This window comes from Daldinia caldariorum, assembly GCF_022478825.1.
Source record: "Daldinia caldariorum strain CBS 122874 unplaced genomic scaffold F4812scaffold_14, whole genome shotgun sequence".
Lineage (NCBI taxonomy): Eukaryota > Fungi > Ascomycota > Sordariomycetes > Xylariales > Hypoxylaceae > Daldinia > Daldinia caldariorum.
The window spans coordinates 1,019,939-1,038,738 of record NW_025953050.1 but is presented as its reverse complement, the minus strand read 5'-3'; the positions used below and the strand labels follow the sequence as shown (position 1 = coordinate 1,038,738).

The window sequence follows — 18,800 nt, the reverse complement described above, 5'->3', positions numbered from 1 at the left end:
TGCTGAAGGATAAAGGTGCGCTAAGGTGGTATGTGATGGCTCTGCTGGTGTGTGGTTTAGGAAGTTTCTGCGATTTTGCTGTTCTTGTAACTAAAGTTCTGGCAAGATATTTACACAGGCTTTTATGTGAAGTATCAATGATGCTAATAATTCACATATTTAGAACACCTGTAGCGATATTATTCTATTCAAAAAAGGCGTGTGGTCTTTAATTACAAAGTGAGATAGGTTGATACCTACACCTAGGTCGGGACCATAGCTTTCACTAAATCAACATTCAAGGTATGGGAAAGCTCTGTTGCTTCACAAGCAATTCTAGACTCAGATTATGAATGTTAGTAATTCCCTAAGGTAGGTGCCTATGTAAACTAGCATATTGACTTCAGATGCCTCATATGGAGTTCGGGCAAAGCTAAGAGCAATGCAAGTTTACATTCAAATCGAAATACATATCGATTAGTAGTGAATTTTTATTTCATCTCTTAAGCTTCTCTTGAGGATTAAGCACCCGGAAATCAACGGGTAGAATAGAAATGTCTAGATAACAGTACTACGGACAACTCAACATGAGCAGAACTTCATAGAGTTGACTCTAAAGATGTGAATGTAAGTCTTAAGATATTTCAACGACATAACGCTAAGTTGCAATTAGCGAGTGGGTCGACGATGAGACATTTCTCCCATGAATATCATCCCTAAGTGTTTCCAGATCATGCGTTTGGATGGAGCGCCAGGAAGAAAAGGGGTAAGCAAGTGAAAGTCATATTGCGGCTGAGTGTGAATGGTTGCTGATTAATAGCAAAAGTTACCCCTATTCAGCTGCTAGCTCAACCTTTTGGTCTTCCATATTGGGACACATTTTCCCAGCTTGCCTATGATAAGCAGGGACCGCATACATATACTAAAATCGATATGGTAGTATTGCATATTACATTAGGTATCCTTGGCGGTCTGTATTCCTTGTCCTCTCGAATCTCGACTCTATGATCTGAACCATGAATTAATTAGGCAATATGTATCCGTATGATTAAGAACAATTATTCATCTTCTATAAATACCTATTTGTATCTTACTATATATGTAATCCGAAAAAAAAAAAGAGTCTCTCGGAAGATCGGCAGAGCTATAGACAATAAAGCTACCTAATGTACCTACATAGTATTATACGGGGTAGCTAGCTGTTAAGATTTGATATGTATTGTAAGCTACCTAGGTACCTAGGTAAAGCTAGTGACGATTTGTCCATGTAACATCCCACCCGCCGCCTCCAATCAGTCTCGAAAGAAGAAAAATTCTGTCAGATATCATGAACCGAGGTACATCGCCTCGACCTTCTTCGTCGAATTTGTCAAGCTACCTACCTAACCTTGCTGTAGTCCAGCTTTCTATATTATATTATTGCTCGATGATACCTCCGTAAGCAGCCGCCTTGGGAACCGGCCAATGCGCTCCCTTCCAGTCAAATTTTGAGCGTCTAGAAAGATGCAGGCAGCAGTGGAAGAGCATCACAATGCAGCGGTCGTCTACTCTTGCCCTCGACACCATCAATATCAAAAAGGTTGGCATTGCTGGCGTAATCTATGGGTGGAGGTTGAGATATAGTCTCCAACGGCGCCACTCGGAAGCCAGCCAGAACGCGTCTACGGTCAGCAGGGAAGGGGAGGGGGCGGGATGCATCAGTAGCGTTGACGTCCTAGGTATTATGTCCCTTGGGGCCCTGCTCCCCCGGGAAAATCGATCGATCGTGGACTGTCCTAGCCTTGCTGGATATTAGCGATGCCTACCTAGCAGCCTAGGTAGAGGTGAGGTGGTCCGCCAGGTAGTAAACCAAACGGATTACCCCGGACTGGGGGTGAAACAGGGTTCGTTGCGGCCCAACGAGGGATTTCAACATCCCTCCCAGCTCTGCTACCAGCACACCGGACCGGTCCCAGCATGCCAATATGTGACTGGCCCATTCGTAGGCCATCCTGCGTTCATTTTCACTCTCTCGGGTAAAGATCGCTATGCTATCCAATGTGCTGGGAAGTTGACGTTTCTACCCATGATGCATTCTTCCTGTAGCAGTGCGCCAATGGGATGGTCCCGCCACGAAGAACCGTTCGGAAGCCACAATGGTAGACCATAGTCTTGGTTCTTCCCTCTACAGCAAAATTTGGTATATGAGATGAGCTATCAACTCTTGGCAGAATGGGGTAAGAACTCTTCAGCGAGCTATCCCTGAGCTATTTGCAAGTCGTGCGAGCGAGCATCCTGGATTGTATTGGAAGATATTGCTGTACCTGCTTCTACTATGTAAATCACGGTCCCGAGGCGGCTTTGGTGGAAACGCCGTTCCGAACCCTAAGTTGGATCTTGCATGATGTAGTTCGATTTTTCTTAGGCATAGCTCCGTTTGAGCTTCCCCATAGTCATCTGCTTAGATCTCCGTACATAGGAGGAATACCATCGGCAGGTAAGCTTACCTAGGTGGGTAGTTAGTTCACTTTGGCGAAGTCTTCCATAAAAGACAGACGGAACATCCCGAGCCAAGTCAACCAGGTAGGTTTCGGACTATGTTTCCTGCTGACCATCCGTTCGTTATGCTCCCCCTCAACCCTAGGCAAAGTTGACATGCTCATGCGAAGATGTGTGACAGTCTCATAGTTGACAGGATTGTTCTAGTTGATATGATCTATCTAGGATACCAGCTAGCTCCTTTATGCATCATGGTTGCACGTCGAACTAGCTTTAGGTGAATACTTAGATCTTATTGGATAGTTTGTATCTTCACGCTCTTCGAATATTCACCACTCGGTGCTCATAATGATTCTTATCATCCATCAACTATGTGCGGGCATCGAGAAGTCTGATGATACCTTGAACCCATAGAACTCGTGAAACCTTGTAAATCCTAGTAAGATGTCTTACTCTAACGAAACCCACTGAGTCCGAATGGAGTCCGAGGGGTCAAGTATGTTAGCTGGGCTCATTCACCGCTGCCGTGGCGAAAGGCCACGGATGAAGCCATGGATTTCTCAACCCCCCCACCCCCCCCCCCTCATTACCAATCCCCTCCGTGCTAGGAAGTTGACCAGCGTTTCAATATATTCGATATCTCATTGAGGCGTTATCGTATGAGCTTGAACGATGACTGCATCAATACCGGAAGCACGCTTTGGTTGCACAGGCGTGAACTTTGGGCGTTAAGGTGGTCTATAAACCATAGAAATTTCCAGGGTGTGCATGGCAGGGCGCAATAACGGGGAAACGTCGGAGGCGAAGCGATGTTGAGGTTCTCTCTGAGAGGTGGCGATTCCCACATGATGAAATGAGTTATGGCGATCAGATGAATGATGATGGTCTTCTCGAGGTTGGGCTTGGCCAGTAATTGTATATGCAGCTCATCCACCTCTCTCCATTGTCGAATACAGAGGCCCCCCAGTCTCCGCGGTTAATTGAAGGCGACGTTGAAAGTGTGGTTGAGGCAACATAATGCGATCAGTCAAAAAACTGCGAAAATTATTCAGAGTTGACGAAACAAAAGCTATTTGCTTGGGGGACCAAAAAAAGGAAAAAAAAAAAAAGGAATAACTTCTTGCTTGGCATCTAATATCGGTGTTTTGTTTTTAGAACGCTGATTAATTCGAGCGTGTCTCGCTATTCGTCGATGGCACCATGTTTAGTCAACCCGACAAATGCAAAGTAAATGCAAGAATAATTGCAGGAGCAGGAGCTGACGCACATCTCACCTAGGTAGCCTGGACCTTACCACGAAGCTGGGCTCACTCCCAGACTCCCGGGGACGAAGCCATTGGTCCTTAGCCCTTAACCCTTAGCCCTTAATCCTTAGCCCTTAATCCTTAGTACCTGCGAGGCTATTATACCATCGCTGTAGTTTGACATAGTAACGGGATTTGGGCAGGCTGACAAGCAAAAGCCGTTGAAGAGAAGTCGAAAAGCTCGAGAATAACTCTAGAAACCTGTGCCTGTCAGACTGAGTCGTTCGACACAAGTCGCCCGCATAAGACTATGTTTCTCCACTTCCTGACATGCATGGTTAAGGTCGCAGCCAAGTTTCTATCTTAGCTAACGTATGAGTCGCATAGAACCGGAATGCAGGTTGGAGACATCTTTTGGAGTCTAGTCATCTTGGGGGGGGGGAAGGGTTTTGGACATGGTATGGTGTACGGTCTAGAAAGAAGTCTTAGTAATTATCTTAATAGAAATGTCAGAACTTAAGTCGCAAATCTATTATGACAGAAAACTGCGCCCTATCACATTACGACGCCTTCTAAAATGAGTATTGACGTAATCTCGTTCTGGACTTGGGTTAGCACGAAGTCTTCAATTTAACCCCCATGTAGGTAGGGTTGGATATTGGATGCTTGAGGAGCAGGAGGGGCGAGATGGGAATGGTGAGCCGCCTAGAGTTACCGAACTGGAATATATCGTCTAATGAACGAGATCGTCGTTTACTATTCTTTTTTTTTTTTTTTTTTTTTTTTCGCGTTGAAATAATATTCTTCCAAGGGTCCGTCTTTTGTTTGGCGATGAAGATACTATCTCCGACCGCCGAGTAACAATACCCGAGTAAGAACACTACCTATACATAGTATAGTAACTCGGCGAGCGATAACCAAACGGGCTGACGGGTAACACGCGGCATCCTGGTCTTCCGTCTTAGCCGAGATGTCGTATATTATATTACATCTATACCTCATTGGAAGCCGTAGGTCATCGTGTCAAATTCTTGCTCACGATATAAGAACACCGAGGATTTTAGGAGCGCGACCGATAAAACCGACCCATCTTGTCATCCAGTTAGTTATTAGTTAGTTTTTGTCAGTCGATCTGTCAGTCAGTCAACGTAAGCTTTCGGCATTTCTAATCGCAGCGCGTGTCTATACTGCAGGTTCATGTCGCCCTCCGGTTTATGCGACTTGTCAAGTTGTCATCAATGATCCATCAAGGATCCCTTGCCCGTTTCCCACTTCGCGGGCCAGAAACCGTTACAAACCCTTGTCCACACCGGCGGCACACTTTCGGCACCTAAAGAGCTTAGCTAGACGTGCTTGCGGGGGGACTCCATCGAGGCGTCCAATTAACTGTCAGGTAATTAATGGACTTAGTTATCTATAAGATTAGGTGCTGTAAAGTTGCATTTTATTAGTGTAATACACCGACATGCGACTCGATTCCCAGAACTTCGACTTACAGACATACATACTGTACTATCTCATTTACGGGCAGATTTATCTAGCTGGGTATATTGCTATGCGACCGCCTTCATACATACTATGTAGTTGCAATATAAATGCATTCAAGTATGAACGGGCCAAGACTTACATGCCGTGCCGTGTATATGTAGACCGGGCGTGATGTGTGACGTGACGTACCCAAGAGCTGCAGTAGGTGAGCGAGCCAAGTAGTCGGGAGTAAGAGGTATTGATACAATTGAAGCTCGTAACAATGCCAAATAAGACATAAAACCAAAAACTCAATTATATTAGAAAGATGATTTAAAAAAAAGATAACTACCCAAAGTAGGTTAATGTTAAGTACCTAGGTTAGGTACCTCCTTTGGGGGTGTATGTATGTGCGTGCGTGTGTCAACTGACATATCTAATATGATACCTCAATACAAAAAGTTAAGATACATCCATTATCTGGATACATGCTTAATAACGTATACCTAAGGTATACCTTGATACCTTGATACTTTGATACCCTTTTTTTAAACCTTGTTTAGGTATTCATTAATCTCTAAAAGGCTCTAGGTGTTCCTTATTATTCTTTTATTATTCCTCGTTATTCCTTATTGTTCCTTATTCCTACGATACCTTTTAAACTTTAAACCTTACATTATTCGTCTCAACTCTCCGTCCTAAGCTTTTCCCAAATCGATTCCCGATCCCTCCTTCGAATCCCCAATTTTTTTTTTCTTTTTTAAATTCCTCGAGGAACGGGGGAACCCAAAAAAAAGTCTTGGCTTTCCTTTCTCAATTGTTACTTTTCTTTATATCCATCCATTCCCATTCTCCGCGAAACCACCCCAAACCTTGTCTAGGTAATCGATCAAGCCTCACTTTATTAGACGATCGACCGTTATTCCCGGATGCGCCACCCGCAGTTTTGGTCTTCAGCCTCAATTGAATCCTCTTGGACCTCTTGGATACCGGATTGCAGCCATTGCGGCCAGTGCAGCCGTTGCAACAGCGTACCGCGCCAAATACGAGAAAATACACAAGTAATGCGCATGTCGTCATCACAAGTTCCGACGAATTTGTTGTACGGCAGCGGAGGATACTCTGGAAATTCTACCAATTCCGCTGTGTGCGCAACCTCTGCTCTATCGCCACTTACAATACTCACCCCGAACTCGGCGAGTACACTGTATACCTCGCCCGATTCGGCAACTCATCCTTTTTTCGGCCCCAAATCTGAGCCTGAAGATGGCGACGGCACGAGTAGCGGAGGTAGCGTCACCGCCGTACCTCCGTTCCCCGAGCCCCTAAAGAAGAAACAGAAACGTAACAAACCGACATTATCCTGTTATGAGTGCGTCGAGCGGAAAACGAAGGCAAGTGAAAAGAAAAAAACCTCTGAAATTCTAACAAACAAATGAATAAATTATTTTTTATTTTATTTTTATTTTATTCTGGCATTACGTTCTGCGTCAATTTGGCCAGCGTTAGACAAAATTGATTTCTTTTGACACCCGAAGGTTGCATCAGTATCACGTTGCACTACGGAGAATTCATGCGCATCAAGTTATCTGATGCATTATTTTTCTTTTTTTCTTTCCTTTTTCTTTATTTCGATTTATATCATGTGCACTAAGCCATGTTTCTTTGGGGGGGAATTAATTATATTTAATATTAATGGGAAACTAACAACTAGATCATAAGCTGTTGTGGATATAAGTTTCTACTCTATCTACGTAAGAGGAGGAGTGGCAACGTATTGCCAAAGTAGAATATCGGGTTTATGGAAGGGATTTCGACAGCAGTAACGTGCATCGTGTTGGTGTTGGTGTTGGTGTTAAAACGAAACTACTACCCTTACTTAGAACAGTTACCTTTCTACCTTCAATCGACTACTACAGCCCTTCATTCACAGTTGCTAACATATTCAACTTCGAGTTTAGTGCGATCGAGGTAGGCCTCATTGTTTAGCTTGTAAGCATACTTGCAAAATCCCATCCTCTTACACGATCTCATGTTTACGAGGCCCTGTCAGGTATAAAACGACAAACGGAATGCAAATATGCCCACGTGGCAAACCTCCTCGAGTAAGTTTGCCCCTATCTAAAAATAGCCTTATTAAAAGGAAACAGCGGCAACTAACAAGTCTCAGAGAGACGTCACGGTCGGCTACAAATGGCCGTAGAATGACGAAACCACCCAAAAAGAAGGTGACGATGAGTGGGATGAAGCCTACCATTCCAAGCATTGCAGATAGAGGTATTCTCATCGGTCGGATAGCATCTCGTGGGTCCGTCGCACTGTCAACAGGGCTCCTCTCTAACATATCTCTATCCCACCAAACAGCATCCGATGTCTTTGGGGTAGGTTCAGAACACCCTTTTACCAACTACTGGACTTGTGAGGGCGGGCTTCCCGAGGTCATCGGGGTCCTTCCCGACAAGTTGCAGGCCGATATCCTCATCAGCCAATACTACGAGTGCGTTGATCCGGTATACCCCATAATCGACCGTCATACATTCTATCTCGAGTACGAGCACTTCTGGTCTCTGAGGGACTCCGAGAAGACCGATGCCGCCTTCGTTGGCCTGCTCTTCACTATGATGGCTTTGGGGACGCAATTCGTCTTGACGACGAATCCGAAAGACCGCAAACAGACTGCCGAATTCTACGCCTCGGCAGGCAATCAAGCGCTACGCATGTCTTCCTACTTAAATACGGCTTCGTTGCGCTCCGTTCAAGCTATGGTTCTGGTTGGCTATTTCTTGATAAATGACAATCATGCGTCAGATGGTTGGGCATTTTCAGGCTTATTATGTACGTGAACTCCTGAATGCCCAGAATGCCCTCCCGTAATACTCGTATTATGAAAGGGGCGTGGGCTTTCACCAAGAATGATTAGGAATACTTTACTTGTGCTTAGCAGCGCTTAGTCCTCGCAGCTGGTTACGCAGGGTCATTTCACAGATGGACAGACAAGTGGAAAATTACTAACTATAGGCGTTGTAGTGAGACAAGCGTACGCGATGGGTTTGCATAGGGACCCAAACATAGGTAGGCTCAAGCAGGTGTGATGGCGGTGCAATCCGAGAAGCTAATTCACATACTTGGCAGTGGTTCCTGGTGCAAGCGAATTCGAAAAGCAGCAACGGCGCAAGCTTTGGCAGGCTGTCCTTGTTCAGGACACCTTCTTGACGGTGTTACTCTCACTCCCCCCTAACGCGACGCATACGGACGTCAAAGTCGAAGACTTCGTCGATGACGTGTCCGGTTTCGGGGAGTCGAATCCCATCGACACGGCGTACATTCGCGGTTCCTGGATGCTGGCAAACTTGGTGCAAGAAACAATATCTAGCCCGCGTTCGCTTGACGTGCCCATTTGCTCTACACAGCGGCAGAAATCCAAGCTTGTCGCCGACTTCCGCGCCGTCTACCGCTCATTCCCGGACGTGTTTCGCTCGTGGGATCAGGAGAGCATAGCACAGCTGGCGTGCACTAATAAGCGCGTGGTGCGACAAACGCTGTTTCTGAGTAGCAATTATTACCATAACCTCATGCTCGTACACGCCTCCGAAAGCCCCGATGTCCCTGTCAACGTGCGTGCTACGCTCGAAGCAGCGCATGAGGCCATCACGTGTTTCTTCGTGCTATGCACGCTGTTCGACCCTGAAGCGAGAGTATGGTGGGTCTTTCACCATAGGGCGTTCTTGGAGGCCCTGTGTATGGGGAGTGTGCTCCGTGAGGTGGGACGGGATCCGGCGACTGCAGACCAGTTCCTGAGGGATCCCCTGTTTGCGAGAGCAAGGTCTGATATAAGTGCGTTGTCTCTCCGAGTTGATTTATACTTGCGTGTTCTTCATGCTTGCAATGCTAACAGCTTCTCAGCGCGGATGGTTCAGATCATGAAGATGATGGCCGATGGCGAGTGGGGCTCGGATGACGCGAGGACGAGGGTGGCTGTTTTGAGCGAGTTCTTGTAAGATTATGATGGTGGCGGCTTAGGCAGGCAAGGTACGCGTGGAGGTTGGAGGTTGGTTGGGGTGGACTTGTATATAAATTCTAATGCACATCACGATTATTATACCATACGAAGACAGTTTTTACTTGGCGATAATCGGGGCCTGTTGACACTCATCACATACTACATACATACGTTAGAAACGTTGCGCACTAGTATTAGTTACGAAGCGCATCTACGCGTCCTTAACAGAACATGCTAATATTGACTTTGGTTCGAGAAGGACAATATCCTTGCAATGCGAGGTTAGTATATTTCTCTACGCGGCCAAATCAATAGTAGTGACTTCAATTCCAGTCTGGTATGGGCCATGACATAATGTTTGCGAAGTAACTCCTCTGGTCTAGAGATTCCAAGAAGAGGATGAAGGGTTGCAGCCCGATGCGTCGTTTTATTATAAGAAGGGGGCGCCACTCCTGCGTCTTGCCTATAGAACCACTACGATATTGCATGCCTAACTTGTAGCGCCAGTAGGTACCTATATTTCGCTTTCTGGCCACTACTAGGTGCATAAGTGTTCGGTTTGGCAAAGTATCACTATTCATTCATATTACTTCGGGAAAGGGTCCCTACTTACCTTAGATACGTAGGTACCTAATGTATGTTGCCCTCGTCTTTGACGATAAGGGGTAAGTACCTAGGTAGCTAGGTTGGTTGGTATACTTCTGAGGTACGGAGAGCACGTAACAACAAGTAGGTTAGGTTGGCACCAGTTAAACCAGAAGAAAACAGCAAGAAGCAGACAGATGGACAGATAGACAGCTGATACAGAACACCTTGGGCTTATCGAACTCAACTCACGCAGATCTACTATAGCAGGTTAGCTACCTAGGTACCTACCTAAGGTAGGTAGCCTTATAGATAGGTAGATATCCGGGACTTACTGGGCTGTCTGCGTCAAGTATACTTTAGGTACCTGCCTACCTAGAGTACCTAGTTTATGTACGCTTCAAACTCTTAGAGAACGAGAGAATCCTAAGGAAAGTGAGCCTGATCGACGCGGTTGTTGGTGCTGGCAGTGGCCGCTAGATTTAATCTTTCTTTCAAGTATCAGGGGGGAGGGGACGGGTCTGCCAATGGTTTTTCGCCGGCGATGATTGTTAGGTAAATACTGCCGCACCTAACCTCCTTGGCTGTTGCTTCAATATGTAACCTTTACTCACTTAAGTACCTATGCTAGGTTAGGTAGGCGTTGGTCTTAGGCATGTCGTCAAACCGGAGGCGTAAGGCAGGATACCCCTGGGGGCAGAGCTTGTTTCTTCTACCTTGGGGCCATGTGACGATTTTTGAATATGTAATTACTTGCCTGCACCTACTACATATCTTGTTGGTGCTTGGGCATCCATTTGTTGGTTGATAACATATGCCATATCAGAGGCAATTATACATACTGTTGGCAGACTTCCCAGCTGCGAATCTTGATATCAGGAAACATCGTTAGTCCTCCACGCAGATGTCCGTTTGAGCTAGAGGCAGGCTAGTTTAGGGTTCTAACTATGCATGCCCTTGAGTGCCAACTTGCTGCAGCGCACGCTCCACTAATATCAACAAGTTAGAGCCTGAGAACATGCCGCCTTGAGAAATAGTACAAGAGATCTAACCAATCGAATTGAGAATCTCGTGGACCGTAGCAAGTTGGCACTCGAGGACGTATTGGGTATGACTTGTAACGACAATACCATGGAGTCTAGGTCCCGCCTGATATAGATTCGGCTTGTAGCTTCGAAGTATCTTAGATACCTTGATGTATCTATTGTGCCATAGCGGATTCAGAGCTTCTCCCCTTTTCATTCGATAGGAAAGGTACCTCCTAAGTAAGAATAGACTTAGACGAGCAAAAAAAAAAAACTTCACAACTCTAGTTCCCCTGATTTACTCACGTAAGTGGTGATGGTGGTAGTAGTAGTGGTGGTGATAGTTGCCATGCCAAGATCCGTATTCATATGACCAAAGACCCAAAACCAACACGATGGAACCAACATGTCTCAAATCTTCCAAGCATACCTACCTAATTAACATCTCACGGAAAGATAGTAGTAATCAAACGACTCAATCGCCTGGATTATCTCCATGATGTAAAAACCCGGTCCGACAACTAGCCAGCCAGCTAGCTAGTCGGCCAGCCGCATCTCGGATCACGCACCGAGTCTTCGCGACGGAGGAAATAGCCCGAACGTCGTTTGAACCAACTGTAGCATTGAAGCTGTCGGTGGGTATTAACAGCTGAACCAACGGCCTGATCACCAGTTCGCAAAGAAGGGGGAGGGGGCGGGAGGGGGCGGGCAGTCGTATGGATTTGCCGTCATCTTGACACGGCGGATTCTATATATGAGATTTTGTGTTGTTTTGTAAGGTGCCTTTTATTCGGGTTCAAGCGACGACAACCGCATCTACATAGGAGGTAGGTAGGTAGGTAGGTAGATAAATCAATCGCGCTTCCAACTCCACCGCGCCGCACGGACCGGTTCCCATCCCATCCCATTCCATCGTCAAACGGGATTTTTTTCTTCACTGCTCAGAACCAAAAGTCAGGTACCTAAGGTACTCTGAGATCCGGGGACAACCGCCTCGGTATTCGTAAAGGAAAACTAAAGACTCGTCCGCTTCCATTATTGATTCCGCCCCCGCCCCCCCTTCCGATTCAATATCCGCTAGCCCGAGCCGAAGTTATCTTACCTACGAGTAACCTCTTACGCGAACCGACGCAAAATATTGCTTTTCCTTTCTTTCCCCTTTTTTTTTCCCTCGGGGTTTCCCGCCTACCTACCTAGGTACCTAGCATAGGTAAACCAAAAAGAAAAGAGAGAAAAAAAAAAGATGGCTCGAGCGTAACGCGTCCGCACGCGCATAGTGAGGCGGAACGGTGACCGTGGATAGCTGTGGGCTGGGTTCGTTTGGTTTAGGTACGCAGCACCATCAAATGCGGAATAGGGTATACCTACCTACCTAAGCCAACCTAGGTCCCTAGCCTCCGCTTTCTCCTGCTCCGGTGCTGCTGCTGCTGTTGTCGTTGTTGAAACTCCGCATACTCCGAATACTCCGATATACATACCTCAATTGACGGATTAGGTAGGTAATTAGGTAGTCAGTTAGTCTTGAACCTCCCCTTACGCAATCCGAATCTCGGCCACCTCGCAGACGGGCCGAATCGGTATCCCGGGTTCAGGTTCGGGCTCGGCATCCGTGCCCTTTTGGTTCGTTACATAATACCTAATACATGGTGACGGTGTCTCTGTGCGTCTTGTCTTTGTGCGTGTGTGCGATGCATGTGTGATACGGAGATTTTACTTTCTTTATTATGCTCAGAACATACATTACATATTTCTTATCCTCGTATTATTTAACCTTATGCAAAGCAAAGACAGACCCCTTCGTATGTGATTAAATCCATCCGTCCAATTAATACTGTGCCCGCATTTTTACTCGCCACCAACAACACTGGCACCACCACCACTAACGAACAAAGTTCAAACAAAGCAACGGCCCTTCCCGTCCCCTTACCTTAAATTCTGACATCTAAGCTCCCGGACGTTAGACAAAACGCGCGCCATAATACATTAATCTAGGTAAACCTAGCTAGCTAGCTAGCTAAGGCATGTCAGCATAGGTGTGTGTCTGTGTGTAGTGGTGGTTCTATTTGCAGATCATCGACGAAACATGAAACGGTGATGCACAACCACTTACAAAATGTAAGGTAGGTACCCAGACAGACACCACCAGCAAAGTAGCACAGCTTTAACTACATTTTATTATTAAGGCTTTCTCATGATCTACCGTAGGCATTTTCAGCCCCCTTCTCTGTAACAGCATTAACATGGAATCTGCTGTGTCACCTTTATTCTCCGAAAGATGAGCCCCTCTGTCACACCCTCATCTACCTCCCTTCTTGGGTATTTTAACAAAGTGTGTGGCCGGAGTGTTATTATGGCTGAATGAGCGCATTGATATACATAGTATAAAGCCTTGTATGCATTGTATGTATGTACACGCTTTGTTCCTTGGTCCTGAGTCCCATAAAGTCGTCAGTAGGTGCGAACACCGTTGTAATGGTAGGGGTAGTATCAACAGTTGTTGTAGCAGTAGAACGATTCCAAATGTATTCAGACCCCGTCCGGGTTGTCCATGTTCAAAAATATCAAAAAACTTCCCCCTCCCAAGCAGGTAATACCCCACAACTCCAAGCACACTTTAAGGACTCAAACGATAAATGTGCATGCTTTTCTCTGTCCACATCCCAGAGTGAGTAAATAAAAAACAGGTATGTATAGTGTTCAACATGGCGTCTCGGAATTTACAGCGAAAGTATATGGTATATAGAGTCCAGTCCAGTTGCGATAGCAATCAATAAAGTCGTTATTTCTCTGTAAGCCAATTCTGCCGCCACGCGGTATGCGAGCAAATAATTTTTTTTGAACGGTTGAGATGTAGGTTGTATATACGTAAACGACGGTGGTATGAGGTAGGCAATGGTAATAGTGGTAATAGTGGTAATAGTAGTAGTAGTGGTAGTGGTAGCGATGGTAGGGAGATTGTCTTGATGCGCGTGCGCATGACGCATAACAAAGCAAAGGGACCTCGTCATTCTAAAACGTGGGTCCGTCTATTTGCCCCGTTGGTTTGGCGTCGGGTTGGTAGTCGTCCATATCCTGTACCCCTTCGTCCTCTACTTCTATGACGTTCTGTTTGACAACCTCTTGCTTGGGGGACGTCTTCATTCCTGGTGAGCCCATATTCTTCCGCATTGTCGTGGGACGATAGCTTCGGGACTGGACGGGCCAGGGTATAACTTCCTCCGGGGTATTTTCCGATTCAGAACGTGCTAGTTCCTTATCGGCAGTCTCCCTCGTCGTTCCAAGGCGCGTTTTGATCTTCTCAATCTCCTCGGCGCAGTCGCCGTCCCGAAGGAATTGATGCGCTGCTTGTTCACACATATTCTGCACGAACTCGAGCCCTTTATCCAACTCTTCCCAGATATCACCCCTGTCCTGAAATGCACCCAATCCACCGTTGAGACCTGATCGAGCCACCCGAGCACTCACCCTACCCGCAGCCAGGTTTCGCGGTCCCATCTGTCGAGTACTCTTGAAGCGAAGCTTGATGTCCTCCGCCGTCTCCTCTTGACCTTCTGTAGCTGTGACGTCGGCAGCGACGGCGATAAGATTGCCCCTAAGCTTCAATTCGCCATTCCCTCCCCCATTAGCTTCTTCCTCTTCATCATCATCGGGCATCTCGATCTCGGCTAAACGTCTGATGCGTGCCACCTTGGCAGCCATCTTGGCCTTACGCATGGCATTGCGCTGCATCGATACAAACTTAACTAGCTCCTCAAAGAATGATTGCACGTAGCTGTCGTAATAAACGATGATCATATTCCGTGACCTGTATTTCTGAACCGTGTTCTCGTTGCTCATCATGGATTCGGTCTTGGGCTTCTTCCGAACGACGGCGCGCGCTCGTCGTTGTGCCGTCGCCATAACCTCGTTGGTCTGACGCTGAAGGGAGGTATTTGATTTTGGCGAATTCACTGGGCTCGAGGGTGCCTCGGCGCCGCTATTAGGTGGTCGAGTCTCGTTCGGGGATAAGGGAGGTGGTGTCGAGACGCGTACAGTATCTAATATTTGGGCGGGTGTACCCTCGTCACGCGGTTTAAGAGACTCTGTTGATCCCTTATTCCTAATAGATCGAGCCGAGGACTTAGGCTGGTTCTCGGCGAGCAGAGCCAGATCCTGCTGGCGCTGATCGATTTGTCCATTGAGCTCATCGAGGCGTTTGAGCCAATCGGGAATGTTAGTAATTAGGGCTTTAAGAGAATCGGTCGCCATGCTGAATAGGCAGGAATGATAAAGATGCTGTATTCGAATCGAAAATCGAAGCTAAGAAATAGATATGTGACCGCACCCCAGCATCAGACTCCTAAGCTTGGGGGAGCTTGAGAGGAGCTTGGAGCTTGAGGGATGGTAGAGGAGTCGGTGAGGAGGTGAGCAGGGTAGCAGGGAGGTAGGCAAAAGGGAGGCTAGGTGGTTTGTTGAGTTGATATGCCAATGGTCACGACATCTAGCCAAGCCCATGCACGATGGGGCACCTGAGCTACCTGAACGAATCTCGACGCTGTAATGTAATGATATGATATGCTACGATTTTAGGACCTAAAGCAGGCCAATTCGACGTCTCGTCCCTCGGATATTATCCAATCAGAATATGGGTAAGACAGTGCAATATAACCGTCACAAAAAGATTCGATCAATTGACTCTTCGAATCAAGAGAAAAGGATGGGCTTAGTTCAGACGGATATGGCGGGGAGAAAAGGGAAGGAATCGGATCGAGTGGAAACAGAGTTTGGATTGATAGGTAGTTAATAGGTATCGAAGGAAGGTTTATGAGAATTGTAAGTTACCTATGTACCTACGAACCTTTAGGTTTCTGTGGGGTCCATTTACATGTACGATTCGTACTTCGTACATAATGTAGATAGGTACAATACAATATTATTAGTTCGGGCTTTGCTAGAAACCTAGCCGTGGTATATTATACGGTTTAAGATACCAGGTATAGGTATCTATGTACTGTGTACAGTACCTATCTCACGTAGGTACGTACAGTACAATAGGTACCTCGGTCCTCAGGTAGGGTATTAGCGTAGAGCCTAATAGATGCACGACTAAGGCACCTAGCGGTAAAGACAACCCCTGTCCGCTGGCTCCCGCCTGCATGTTCTTCTGTTTTAACGGGTTGATCGGCGACTAATTAACGGGTTGCCGTTCTAGTTTATTAAAAAAGCGACTTTGGCAGTTTTAGCCCTCGCTCGAATGCTCTTATTTAGGACATGCTTTCCTGTCCGTGGTAGCAATTCCTATGGAAACAACCTTGGGCTGATACTACCTACCTAGGTACTACTAAGTAATACTACTAGGGGGAGAGAGAGAATCTCGCATTCGAGTTACACGTATGAAACTCACATACTATGTAACCTGTTGATGAGAGAGTATTGCATCTTGCCACTTTTATCGGTCGTTCGGTCTGAAAAGGGAGCGTCCACATGGCCGGTCTGCCGGTGTCATATATACTATACTACAAATATAATAAAGTGAAGTTGAAGGAGGGGTTATCAACGTGGCATCGGTGATTGACCTATCCGAGTAATGCGAAAAGCTTGTTCCTCAACGTGCGTCTCCATTCTACTGATAAACCTGATAAACCTCGTAAGGTAGTTAGCAGCTTTGCGGTAAATGCGTACGTGCCTCATGCAGCACACGGCCTTCTATGCAGATAAGAGGCACGAAGAGAGGCTGGAGAGAGGCTGGTCCGTTCACAGGATTTCATGTAAGAGGTAGGTAAATAATGAGACCACAGTGGAGAAAGATTCGAAAGACTAAGAAAAGGAAAAGAGAAAAGTCTTACGACAATGATTTGAATAATACTTTTTAGTTACCTACCAGGTAGGTATTCGGACCCCATCGATATAATACGCCACTGCTAAATGGAGGGATTCGAAGCCTTGAGGGTAGGTGAGCTGGTGGAGCCGGGGCCGCATCTACTATGGATGGATGATGATCAACAAAGTTGCAGTTTGACAATCTGGCGATTTAGCAGCAACTCGGCTCCGGTCATGATCGAATTACTCGAAAGGTCGCGCTAGCTAAACACGATGCATGTCACTGCACACGCGGAACCCGTCTTTAGCGGTTCGAGCCGTAGCTAGCACCGTACTTAGCCCTGTGTGTGTCTAGCTAGCAGTTGATGTAGCATGTAGTATTGCGCATGTCATCGCGGCGTATAAGCTGATAAGATGGAGGGGAGGCCGGGGATACAGTGCCTAAACGGGATATAACAATGAGTTGGCTTGCATCGAAAGTGCTTTTATACCTTAGATCAAATCAGACGTATCACCTACATGTGCATATAATGATAGGTTGTCGGTCTTACTTGCCTCGGTATCTTAGGTAGGATATACTACTATACAGGATAGTAGAGCGTAGAGCTGATAATATCTATATGGTTATGTATGTATAAGTCGTCAATAAGGTAGATCAAGTGCCTAGTTCATCCTTAAAAAGTACAGCCACTTACATCACTCAAGTAGGTATTCGCTTTGGTATAAATCGGAATGCCGAAGCGATTGCCCAATGTAGTTGGGGAGCCATGCATATCTGCATAGTTGGCTTTGCATAGACGTACATGAATTAAGCGGTGAATATATGCGAGGGCCATCCTGCGCGATCGAATTTGTGCCATACATATTCATAACCATATCGGATTGGCTTATGCCTACATAATAGAGTACGAACTGATTATGTACGTACGATCAGTAATACGGTACAACATATGTAAGTGCAAGTCTCGGTGTCATAACGTTGTAAAACTCGCCTTGTAAGGGAGCTCACGTGGGTTACATATTTCCGTGATGATCGTTGAGAGACTTTTTCGCTTTAACGTCACATTAGAATTCATAGAAAACAACGCAAAAAGGAAAAAAATAAAAAATCCATAGGGCTCAAAAAGCAAATCCCGCTAGATGTACTTAAAAAAAATTTAGGTCACGATGGTTTTTGCCTGCCGGATCGTTCAGTGGGGGGGCAAGCTAGAGGGAAAAGGGGTTACAGTCGGCTATGCACATTCCGCATCCGGAAGCAAAACAAGCCGAATTAAAAAAGCAAAGCTATTCAGATAATTAACATAGAGCTCGAGTTAACTTGAGATAGAGACCTTAGGTTACCTGGTAGGTACGTACGTGTAAGTAGTGTATCGCAGCCTCAATAATGATAATGATAATGATAAAACAATAAATATACCGCCAAGATTCAAAAATAAACTTCAATTCGTACGGATTAGTGAAGCGGTCAAATAATAAGAGCCCTTCCTCTTTTATTTTCCACTCTTATTTAACTCTCCCGTTTATCCCCATTCGGGACGGACCCCGGGATGCGAACACGTGGGAAAGTCGCGATGTGGTGGCTCCCCCCTCCATGCCCTCCCTTACCTCCCCTCTCCCATGCTTACTATGTAAAATTGGAAAGCTTCCAAATGGAAGCATCTTTATTTCTATTCTTCTTTTCCTCCCCACTCTTGCAAGGACTTTCTAACGCTAAAAACATCCCTTCGATGCCTTGTCTTAGATCCGAGAGCCAAGCGTTCAAGGGTTAGAAAACCTCCTATATCGCGAAGCAGCCCCTAATATTATTATAGCTTGGTACTACGTACGTATCGTAAAATAAGATCGAGAAAATAAATTACATACCTAAGGTACCTAAGGTAATATACCTTATATCCACAATTGGCTCACGTTTCTCCGATGAGTAAATTCATAACTTAGGTCAAGATAAAAAAGGAGAAAACAAACTAACCAAATGCTTCGAGTGTGGCTTGAACGGAAACAAAAGATAAAAAGAAGAAACATCCAGTCCCTACGGACCATGAACACTAACTAGACGATCCCCCAGATTCTCAAATCCAGTCTCTGAGTCGGACCGCAAAGCCACGGTACGTACGACGGCATTCATACCATGCCCACCGGGTAAGTATGGTGCGATTTAATTTCAGTAAGGTTAGGTACCCAAGTCTTCCGAACTTCAACACACGGAATATGACACATTGGTCG

At 46.0% G+C, this 18,800-nt stretch overlaps 2 protein-coding genes across 2 annotated transcripts; one reads left to right on the top strand and one right to left on the bottom strand.

Moving 5' to 3' along the window:
- The first annotated feature begins 5,761 nt into the window (after positions 1-5,761).
- F4812DRAFT_437973 (fungal-specific transcription factor domain-containing protein) lies at positions 5,762-9,407 on the top strand. The gene is made up of 7 exons (XM_047934955.1): positions 5,762-6,562; positions 7,130-7,160; positions 7,222-7,273; positions 7,339-8,003; positions 8,196-8,240; positions 8,301-9,002; positions 9,072-9,407. Exons 1-7 carry the CDS (start codon positions 6,098-6,100, stop codon positions 9,164-9,166), a joined length of 2,055 nt encoding a protein of 684 aa, XP_047788194.1. The 5' UTR covers positions 5,762-6,097; the 3' UTR covers positions 9,167-9,407.
- Positions 9,408-13,533: 4,126 nt separating this feature from the next.
- On the bottom strand, positions 13,534-15,599 carry F4812DRAFT_437948 (uncharacterized protein). Its single transcript, XM_047934954.1, has one exon. The coding sequence runs from the start codon at positions 15,024-15,026 to the stop codon at positions 13,788-13,790; it is 1,239 nt and encodes a 412-aa protein (XP_047788193.1). The 5' UTR covers positions 15,027-15,599; the 3' UTR covers positions 13,534-13,787.
- Between the last annotated feature and the right edge of the window lie 3,201 nt (positions 15,600-18,800).

What these genes read in the sequence shown, in the direction of transcription:
- F4812DRAFT_437948 (XM_047934954.1), bottom strand. Translation starts at nt 15,026, where the DNA reads ATGGCGACCGATTCTCTTAAAGCCCTAATTACTAACATTCCCGATTGG.
- F4812DRAFT_437973 (XM_047934955.1), top strand. Translation starts at nt 6,098, where the DNA reads ATGCGCCACCCGCAGTTTTGGTCTTCAGCCTCAATTGAATCCTCTTGG. An exon ending in GCGTCGAGCGGAAAACGAAG is followed by an intron (nt 6,563 to 7,129) that starts GCAAGTGAAAAG and finishes CTTCGAGTTTAG; the next exon opens with TGCGATCGAGGTAGGCCTCA. An exon ending in TAGGCCTCATTGTTTAGCTT is followed by an intron (nt 7,161 to 7,221) that starts GTAAGCATACTT and finishes AGGCCCTGTCAG; the next exon opens with GTATAAAACGACAAACGGAA.